The sequence below is a fragment of the Dipodomys merriami genome, unplaced genomic scaffold, assembly GCF_024711535.1.
Source record: "Dipodomys merriami isolate MVZ:Mamm:240054 unplaced genomic scaffold, mDipMer1.0.p SCAF_78, whole genome shotgun sequence".
Classification (NCBI taxonomy): domain Eukaryota; kingdom Metazoa; phylum Chordata; class Mammalia; order Rodentia; family Heteromyidae; genus Dipodomys; species Dipodomys merriami.
Genome location: NW_027206379.1, coordinates 4866190 through 4876451, shown reverse-complemented (window position 1 = coordinate 4876451; position 10262 = coordinate 4866190). Strand labels below are relative to the sequence as shown.

General features: G+C 66.3%; 1 protein-coding gene across 1 annotated transcript; it reads left to right on the top strand.

Moving 5' to 3' along the window:
- Nucleotides 1-4725: 4725 nt before the first annotated feature.
- Nucleotides 4726-10052, top strand: Syt8 (synaptotagmin 8). The gene is made up of 10 exons (XM_070009952.1): nucleotides 4726-4914; nucleotides 5150-5245; nucleotides 7799-7901; nucleotides 8002-8168; nucleotides 8524-8622; nucleotides 8714-8872; nucleotides 8998-9165; nucleotides 9293-9398; nucleotides 9496-9629; nucleotides 9736-10052. The coding sequence occupies exons 3-10, from the start codon at nucleotides 7808-7810 to the stop codon at nucleotides 9967-9969; spliced, it is 1161 nt and encodes a 386-aa protein (XP_069866053.1). The 5' UTR covers nucleotides 4726-4914; nucleotides 5150-5245; nucleotides 7799-7807; the 3' UTR covers nucleotides 9970-10052.
- The last annotated feature ends 210 nt before the right edge of the window (nucleotides 10053-10262 follow it).

Here is a 10262-nt window from a genome sequence, read left to right as displayed (position 1 = left end):
AAGCAAGGTGTCTCCAGACTGGGGTCTATACCCCCAGGTCCCAAGAGCAGCGTCCCAGGCCCTTCCTCCCCCAGAGACACCCAGGGGACACCAGGCCACCCTCTAGACAGCCTGGACAGCTTCCAGAGACCATGAACCGTCCCTACTCCCAGAGACCACAGAGAACCCCAGCACACAGAGACCACAGACTCTCCCTCACACAGAGACCACAGACCCTCCCTCACACAGAGACCACAGACCCTCCCTCACACACAGAGACCACAGACCCTCCCTCACACAGAGACCACAGACCCTCCCTCATACACAGACCACAGACCCTCCCTCACACAGAGACCACGGACCCTCCCTCACACAGAGACCACAGACCCTCCCTCACACACAGACCAGACCCTCCCTCACACAGAGACCACAGACCCTCCCTCACACACAGAGACCACAGACCCTCCCTCACACACAGAGACCACAGACCCTCCCTCACACACAGAGACCACAGACCCTCCCTCACACACAGAGACCACGGACCCTCCCTCACACAGAGACCACAGACCCTCCCTCACACACAGAGACCACAGACCCTCCCTCACACAGAGACCATGGACTGTCCCTCACACAGAGACCACAGACCCTCCCTCACACACAGAGACCACAGACCCTCCCTCACACACAGACCACAGACCCTCCCTCACACACAGACCACAGACCCTCCCTCACACACAGACCACAGACCCTCCCTCACACACAGAGACCACAGACCCTCCCTCACACAGAGACCACAGACCCTCCCTCACACAGAGACCATGGACTGTCCCTCACACCCAGGGACATTGGAAGGCCCAACACCCAGAGACCAAGGAAGGCCCAACACCCAGAGAATATTGTCCCCCCCCCCCCCCCATCACTGGGAGTGCCTGGCCAGCTCCTGGGTCTCATAAAGATCCCAGAAGGTGAGGTCCAGATGCTTTCTCACACGGGGGGTGCGGGAAAGCCGGGAGCTGCCCGTGTGACCCCCAGGGTCCCCTAGATCACAGGAGGCCGCAGGGTCATCCCTGCCATCCTCTGACCCCTGGGGTGACCTGGCCCGTGTCCTCCAGGGCACGGCCCAGTGGGCAGGGCTGCGGCAGCTGGACACCCGCCTCCCCGGCCTTTTTGGCCCTGAGCACCTCCAGCCATGTTCAAGGGGGGGCAGTGGGGTCTCTGTCCCCCTGAGCCTAGCCTTGCCCTGGGAGTAACGAGTCTGGAGCCCGTGTCCCCCACTTCCTGGCCAGGCAGTCAGTCGGTGGAACAGCCTGGCCAGGAAATGGCTGCCGCAGTAGAGGGTCTGGAGCCTTCCACCCTGTGCACACAGCCGCTGCTGCTGGCAGTCACGCCTCTGGTGGGGGGTGGGCTTGGCTCCCAGCACCCCCTTGGCCGGGGGGCCGGTGTGCACAGGGAAGGCTTTGATCGGTGCCCCCTAGCCCGCGCCCCCCTCCCCGTGGCGCTCTCCGCACAGTGCTTGCGCCAGCAGCTCAGTCGTTTGTGTTGGCCTCCGGCCAGACCCCGGAATGTGCCTGCCGAGGCGGTGGGACATGGTGACAATGCACAGACTCCATGACAGGGGTGGACGGGCCCAGAGGCCCGAGACAGGGGCTCAGAAGCCCCACAGACAGGCCACCCGGGAGCTGAGTCCCAGACGTGGTTCTAAGGGAGCCCCGGGAGCCTGGGGGGAGCGGCGCGGCCCCCTCGCGGGCTGATGAGTGAGCAGGGCACCCTTGTGCACACTCAGAGCGAGGTGCGGCGACAGCACCCCGATTCCAGCACACACAGCCAAAGACAGGACCCCTGGATTCCCGGGCACGAGGACTCAGAGCTGCGGGGTGCAGGCCGCCCAGCTTCCTGGCCATCAGCAGGGTTTACCTCCCGGCGGGCACACTCCTGGATTGTGGGGCTCCCAGGGAAGGGGCCCGGCACTCCCAGTGCCGGAGGTGGAGCGCCTGCCTGGAGCAGGCATGAATAGGTTCACAGACTCCCCCTGGCCGCACGCTGGCCGGTGATGGATGGCTAATGGGCAGCCGAGACGGCGGAGCTCAGAACTGCTGCCAGGGCCGTCGCTGTGGGATGTGGGTCTACGTGAGAGACAGGCGGGGGCGGGGGGGGGGCTTCCAGCGCCCCCGGGGGAAGGAAGACACGCCGTCCAAAATGTGGGTGGTGGAGAAGAGGACACGGATCTGGGGTTGGGTGCACACCACTCACTACGTGGCACTTCAAGCCTAAGAGGGGGGGCTCCCAGGAAGAGGAGCTGTCTCGGGACCCTGGCTGAGGACAAGGGGTCTGTCCAGCCACCCCAGACAAGGGGCCTGGGCACAGACAGGTGTCTACTGGGGACAGGGTCCCCCTCCCCCAGCTCTGCAGGGGGCAGGGCTGTGTCCAGCTTCAGGCGACCAGGGGTGCCCGTGCGCAGAGCATCCTGCTTCTCTGATGGAGGCCCGGAAGGAGCGGCAGCAGCTCTCACGGAGAGGATGCGAGCAGGGCTCTGGGGAGCTGGGTGTCTCAGGCACCCAGACATGCAGCAACCGGGGTGCCTGGCTCCCGGGGTTACATCATCTTAGGTATTCAGATGAGCACCAGAAGTAGCAAGTCAGGATGGATCTGTTCCCTGGTCCTCCAGGAGTGGGGTTCAGGTCATGGAGCCCCAGCTGCATGCTATAAACACAAGAAAGGCAGGCGCTGGAGGAGCTCAGGGGGTCCCCGCGGTGAAGTGGGGCGAGGTACAGGGGCCTGGATTCCAGCTGAGGGAGAACAAGGCTCCAGCTATGCTCAGAAGTGGGTTCCGGAGTCAGACGCTCAGGGAATGGTTGTAGGGACCTGGCATTTGGATTCCTGGGGTTCGGGGACAAGACACAAAAGCTTATGGGGTGCAGGAACCCAGATACTAAGCCCATGTGACCCAGCGACCCCACCCTTCCAGGCATAGAGACCAAGGTGCTCAGGTAAGCGGGCATAGAGAACAGAAGGGACTTCCAACAATGAGCCACGGGTGTGGGACGCCCGGGAAACACACTCACTCACGGGTGCCGGAGGCAAAAACCTGGGGCTGATAGATACAGGGCAGACACTCAACTAGCCAGGCAAGGGACGAGACCTGAGACCAGTGGGACATGGGGACCAGGCACTGGGATTAGTGGGGTGCAAAGCACAGATTCAGCCCATCCGCCACGGAGGGAAGCCACCGGCCTCGTGCGGCAGGTAGAGATCCAGACACCAGGGTGGCTGGGCGGGTGCGCGGCCCAGTGCAGGGATGAATGGCATGCAGAGAGCCGGACCCGGGAGAATGGGACACACAGAAAAGAGGCCCCGGCCCCGGGCCAGCTCACTGGGCCACGTGTGAAGTCTCAGTAGGTGATTCGGCGTGCCTAGCAAGCTGGGTACAGGCTGTGTGGAACAGAGCGGCCCTCCGCCCAGACCCTCAGGCCGCGGGTCAGCTGGGGTGCACCCGGGTGTTCACAAGCACAAAGATACTAACTCCAGGCTTGCCCTGAACAACGGGGACCCCAACGCTAGGGGAACAGGGCCCACACAAAGCTTTGGGGGAATGAAGGCCCGGACCCCAGGCTCCGGAGACTTCCAGGAGCGTCCGCAGAAGGCAGGGCTGCCTGCACACAGCCATCCACGACGGGCTGGAGGGGCTTGCATCCCGGAAACGGGGTACAGGTGGGCAGGATGCGGGGTGCACACCCAAGGATTCAGCTGCGTGGCCACCGTGTGCAAAGCTCTGCCCGGGCTCGGGCACGGGACCTCTTCTGGGGCCTGAGCACAAGCTCCCCCAGGCTGGGCCGTGGCTGGCACCGTCCCGGTGCAGCTTCCAATGGGAGACCCAGACTCCCTGGATGATTAGGGATTAGGGCACCGTCACACCACGTGCTTAGCTGGTGGGGCACAGGCTCACTCGGATGCCAGGATGTTGGGATGCAGAGAGCCAGCATCAAGGGTAACCGAGGCACACACGGGCTAGGACGGAAGCACAGAGGCCCGTCCCTGCCACCCCAGGCTCCAGGTGAGCAGCATGCCCCTTGCGTCGGGGTCGGCGTGGGCAGAGGGCCGCGTGCTGACCCAGCGGGCCTGGTCCCTGGCAGCGTCTGCGCCAGCGGCTCCGCGCTCCCCAGCCAGAGTTCTTACCTCAAACATTCCCCAGGCCCTCAAAGGAAGCGCCCCCCCCCAGGAGCCCCGCCAGCCCTCCACGGGCTGCCGGCTGCCAAGCCGCTGTCTGGGGGCCGCCGGCCTGGCCCGCAGGCTGCCAGCTCTGTTTGGTTTTCTCCTTCCTGCCCGGGAACCTCAGACGCCGTCTGGCCGCGGACGCCCTTCTTCTGGAGAGGCACAAAGCCCCCATACAGCTGGGTCGGGGGAGCAGCTCTCAGGGCTCGGGGCACCGTGGGGCTCCGGGCCTGGGGCTCCCAGGGGCCTCCTCACCTGGGGGTCTTGTTGGGCCCAGGCCGAATAAGAGAGCGGCTGCGATCTCGGGTTGGAGTGGCACCAGGGGACAGACCCTTGCACGTGTCCACGTGGGGTGACATGCCCGGAGCCATTCAGCCCCCCAGGACCCCGCAGCCCGGCCTCTGCCTGCCCCGTCCTGTGGCCTGCCTCGGCTGGACGAGTCTCGTTAAGCATTAACTGGTCCCACCTCCGGCGCCAGCCACAGATAAGGCGTTGGTGAGCCATCCTGGCCTCGGCCCTGAAGTGACCAGACCTGATCTACTGGCCTGGCACCGGGGGCTCACGAGCTCGGATGCAAACCCTGCCCAGGCCCAACAGAAGCAAGCGGTCGGCTCTGAGGTTAGACTGCACTGTGGCAGGCCCTGGGCTTCACGCCCCCCGCCCTGCCCGACAAAGCCCAGAAACCAGGGGAGGCTTGGGCGGTGGCGTGGCCACCGCTGTGTCCAGGTGAGCAGGCTGAGGGGCTGGCAGCCCACGGCTGCACCTTTACAGAGGCCCACCCTGTGCGCCCTTCACCCCCTCCTGCTGAGCCCGGTGGGGCTCAGGACCCCTGGAAGTAGGGAGAATCCAGACACCGGGCTTTAGGATTTGAGGGGGGAGCCTTCTTCCCCAGGGGAGTTCCCCAGTCACGAGGTGGGGCTCCCCAAAGCCCTGCCTCCCACACCCCTTCCTTCCACTCCAGACAGAGCCAACGCAAAACCCTGACCGCAGGCCCCACGCGCTGTCCGACAGCAGGGCCGGCCGAGGCCAGCTGACTGCGGTGAACGGCGGGCATCAGGTGAGAGGGCTGGGGGGACCGGTCCTCCCGGGAGAGGCCTGAGCCGTGCACTCCCGGAAGACCAACAAGCCCAGTGGAACTCGGGGAGGGGTTGGGGAGCAAGCCCAAGTCCTGAGCCATGGGACCCAGTGCTGCTATTCTGCTGGGGTCCAGCTGGGAGGGGTGCTGGGAGGGGAGGGGGCTGTGGTGTAGGGCTGGGGGATCCCCAGCAGGGCTGAGCAGGCCGGGCCGGGAAGGGCCAGGGAGGACCTGGGTGGGGAGGAACCCCTGGGGAGGACTCCGGGGTCTGACAGGGCCTGTCACTAGGGAGTTCTTTAGCAGGCTCACAGATGGACAGCAGGTGTGGCAGTTGTCCTAGCAATGGGCAGCTGAGTCCCTGGGGAAGAGAAGAGGGGAGAGAGACCCCCTGGGCACGGTGCCCATGAGTTGCTCCTCATGTGTGTCCTGCCCAGGGCTCTGGGGTGCTTCCCCCCACCCTCCCCCCCAGCCCCCGTCCAGAGGCCAGGCACCGCCAAGCAGCTGGAGCCAGTAGGGGGGACAGCGCCACCTGGTGGCCGCGCACCGCCCAAACCTTTACCTCCACGGGAACCTGGAGGTCCGGAGGGACCACAAGTTTTCCAGGCCTTTCCCAAGGCAGCCCATGTGATGCTCTGACAGGGAGCTCCACCAGGCGGCTCGAAAGGCCGTCCCCTCACCGCAACAAGGCCCTCCCTGTCCCTGCCTGCCAGCTCTCAGGCCGAGGGAGAGAGGCCAGACAAGGGTACGGGAGAGGTGCCCACGTGCACATAAACATGGAGATCGTGTGGGCAATGGATCCCAACTCTTAAAAAAAACCTCAAACAGCTGGGCACCCATAGCTCACACCTGTCATCCTAGCTACTGAGGAGGCTGAGACGTGAGGATCGCAGTTCAAAGCCAGCCTGGGCAGGAAAGTCTCCGCGAGACTCATTATCTCCAATTAACCATTCAAAAACCGGGAGTGGTGCCGTACCTTGAGCACAAAGATGGCTCAGGGACAGCTCCCAGGCCCTGAGTTCAAGTCCCACAACCATCAACCCCCTCCAAAAGCCCCCCCCCCCACAAAACCCTTCAATCAATAACATATTTCCAGAGTGCACAGGTATAAAAACGATGCCCTTGACCTCTGGGTGGAGGAGGCTGCCTTGCTCTAGGGACACCACAAGACCCTCAGAAGTTCCTGCCCATCAGTTCTACCACTGCTCCCAGGGAGCTTCAGAGCCACATGCCAGCTGCAGGGCTCATCTGTAGTGGCCCCAGAAAGGAAGCGGGCGGCGGGCAGGGGGCTGCATGCCCTGAAAGTTCAGGGCCCTCTCCCCCACCATCTTCGGGTGCTCACGACTGGATGATAGACCAGGGCCATCACCAAATCCCAAGGCAGCGGCACAAACTTCAGGCGGGGAGAGCGGCGTTGGACCCAGGCCCCGCCCTCTGTGCCCCTGGCTGCCCGCTCTGCCCTCCTGCCGGGGCCTCCCCCGGCTCTGAGCGGTGTGTGTCTCTGGGACCGCTGCCTCCCTCAGTGCACTGGGCAGCACAGCTCTGCTGCTGCTGCGGATCTCGTGTTGGGGTTCACCGTGGAGCCCTCTCTTCTCACCAGGCTCTAGCACAAAGGTAGAGGTGCCAGCCAGCCCAACGCCTGGTCATCCCCATTCTGGGCCCTTACGGCCAGTCTGCTGGGCATGGCAGAGGCGGCGGCGGGCTCTGTGGGCACAGCTGGAGAGGACTGTCCAGCAGCTGCCTCCCTTTCTTCCTTGCTCCTGGGTGGGAGGAGCTGGCCTGCAGGTACTCGGCCTCCCCAGGGCCCCGGGCAGGTGGGGTGCAGCCGTCCGGGCAGGTGCCAAGGTGGCTGGGCAGGCAAGCAGGCAGGTAAGCGAGTCTGGGCGGGCAGTGAGTCAGAGCACAGGAATGTTCTGGCCCTCCCGTGCGCCCCCCCTGCACACACTGCCCCCCCCCCGCCTCGCCCTCGTCTCTCCAGGCACTGCTGGCCTGGTGCCCATGCCAGGGAGGTGCTTCAGCCGGGCTTGCTCAAGCAAGCGCCCGGCCCCGATCCCAGGACCCTGGGCTCCCTTTGATCCACACAGCCCCTTCCTCAAGTCCCAAATGCTTCTGGGCCCAGGGCCACAGTGAACAGGTCTACCCGGCGGCACGTTTGTGGCTTACGTGTGGACATGTTGGTGGGCCGGGGGGCAGGGTAGGGGAATGGGCTTGCTCTCCCATGAGGGGAGACCCTCTCCCAAGGATGAGATGAACCCTGGGGAAGGCCCGGGCTCCCTGCAGAGGGGGACAGCCCATGCGAGAGTGCCAGCAAGGGCAGAGACCCCACTGCCCAGGCCTGGCCTACTTGGCTGGGGCTGGGGGGCCGGGGAGGTGGCCAGGAGGCTGGGCACTAGCCACTGCTTTGGCCAAGGCCCAGCGCCTTCCTCTCTTTGGGTTCCCAGGCCCGGCCTGGCCACCCCAGGCGTCCTCCTTGCCCCAGCAGCATGGCCGGCGGAGGCCCCAGGGCCCCTGCACAGATGGCCCTCTCCCAACCAGCAGGAGCAGAATATGGGGCTCACGCCAGACCCCCACGGAACCGCGATCCCGGCCGGCACCACAGCCACGCCTGGGCTGGTTCCAGAGCTCGTGTCCAGAACCCCCTGTGAGTGGTGGGACCCCCCACGGGGGCGTGGGGCTAGCCTTGCCCAGGGAGGCCCGAGGTCCGCCATGGAAAGACCTCAGCCTCCCACGCCCTGGCCCAGGGTCCGGCTGGGGCCTTGTTGCCCTGGCCCTGGCTGTGGGGGTCCTCGCTGTCACCTGTCTGCTCTGCGTCCTCCGCTGCCACCGCCGCCAGCGCCGCCGGAAACAGCCGGGGACAAAGGAAGCCGTGGGCCTGGCCAGCATCTCCAGCTGCACAGCCGCGCACCTGGTGAGGAGCTGCCTCCTGCGGCCAGCCCCTTCTGGCCGCTCCCAGGATGCAGGGGCCCACGCCGACCGGTGGGAGGAGGTGGATGCCCCAGGGGGAGGGGGACACGGGGCAAAGGAGGGACAGAGGTCGGTCCCTGGGGGAGCCAAGCGGATTCTCGGTGCAGGCCACGGGGCCCCAGCTGCCCCGTGTCTGCTTGCCGCTGAACAGTCTGGTGAAGCCCCTCCGGTGGCCGGGCCTGGAAGAGGGGGTGGTGAGTGCTGGGTTTAGGCGTGGGGCCGCTGCCCGGGAGCCTGGGGGCGCGGTCCCGCGTGCTGTGGTCCCAGCCACACAGTCTGCTCTGACCCCGCGCACCAAGGTGCAGCCAGACGTGGACGCTGTGGAGGCCAGCGCTGGGGGGGCCCAGCAGTGGGGGCGCGTCCTGCTCTCTCTAGAGTATGACTTTGGGAGCCAGGAGGTGAGACCGCTCTGCCGGGCTAGATGAAGCCGGGCGGGGGGGGGGGTCGCTGCCCACCCCCCCCGGGCTGAGTTCACCTGCCGGTTCCCAGATCAAAGTGGGTCTGAAGCGCGCCGCAGACCTGCGGGCCGAGGGCTCCGCAGACCCCTACGCGCGCCTCAGCATCTCCACCCAGGCCGGGCGAGGGCACGAGAGCAAGGTGCACCGCGGCACGCTCTGCCCCGTGTTCGAGGAAACCTGCCGCTTCCCCGTGAGTCTGGCCACACTGGTGGGGGTGGGTGAGGGGCGGGTGGGGGAGACGGAGCCCGGCTGGCCGGGGGCGGGTGCAGGGTCTGACCGGCGTGGCCCGGCCCCGGCTCACAGCCCTACCCACAGGTCTCGCGGGAAGAGCTGCCCCGAGCAGCCCTGCAGGTGCGGCTGCTGGACTTCAGGCGCTTCTCGGAGCACGAGCCTCTGGGGGAGCTCCACCTGCCTCTGGCCGCCGTGGACCTCCAGCATGTCCTGGAGCGCTGGTACCAGCTGGGCCCCCCTGGCACGGCGGAGGTGAGGCAGAGCTGGAGGGGAGCCCGGCCTCGTGCCCCGGGGGGAGACTGAGGCTCAAGGGGAGGGCCCGTGGGGGCTGAGCGCCCCAGGCCCGGATGGAGCTCCCCCGGCTTCCCACCACCTGCAGCCCGAGCGGAGCGGCGAGCTGTGCCTGTCGCTGCAGTACGTGCCCGGCTCGGGCCGCCTGACGGTGGTGGTGCTGGAGGCCCGCGGCCTGGGTCCCAGGCTGGCAGGTGAGAGCCCCTCTGCCCACGTGGGTGGACAGAGGGTTGGGAACCTCGTGCTGGACTCTTCATGGTGAGACCTCCCCTGCCCCCTGAGGGCCCCCAGAGCCCTATGTGAAGGTCCAGCTCGTGCTGAACCACAGGAAATGGAAGAAGAGGACCACCTCCCCCCGGAAGGGCACAGCCGCCCCCTACTTCAACCAGGCCTTCAGCTTCCCGGTGCCCGTCAGTCAGATCCAGGTGGGCAGTGGATGGGGAGGGCTCAGAGGGGCAGCATCTGGTGCGTGTGCGCACGCGTGGCCGGGCTGATCACGTGCTCTCCCCCCACCCCGGCCCGTCTCTGCAGAGTGTGGACCTGGTGCTGGCCGTCTGGGCCCGTGGCCCACATCTCCGGGCTGAGCCTGTGGGCAAGGTGCTGCTGGGCGCCCGGGCCTCGGGGCAGCCGCTGCAGCACTGGGCGGACATGCTGGCCCATGCTCGGAGGCCCATCACTCAGTGGCACAGCCTGCGGCCCCCCAGGGAGGTGGACGCTGTCCTGGCCTTGAAGCCCCGCCTGCGCCTGCCTGTGCCTGGCTCCTGAAGATGCTCCAGGCCTCAGTTTCCCTAGGCGGAGCCCAGGCCCTCCAACAGACTATCCCAAGGTTTCTTTGGGTAATAAACACTCTTCAGCCATGCCTGAGTGGGTGGAGGGGATGCCGACGAAGGGCGGACCCAGCCACGTGGCCACGCGGGGCAGTGTGTGCCACCTCTCCACACGCAGGCCTGAGTCGCCGAAGGAGGCCTGGGCCCCCGCAGAGGAGGGGAGATTTCCCCAGCTCTGGCCAGTAGGGATGCCCTGTGGCGAACCTGGCTGGCCCTGCACAGGACCACTGC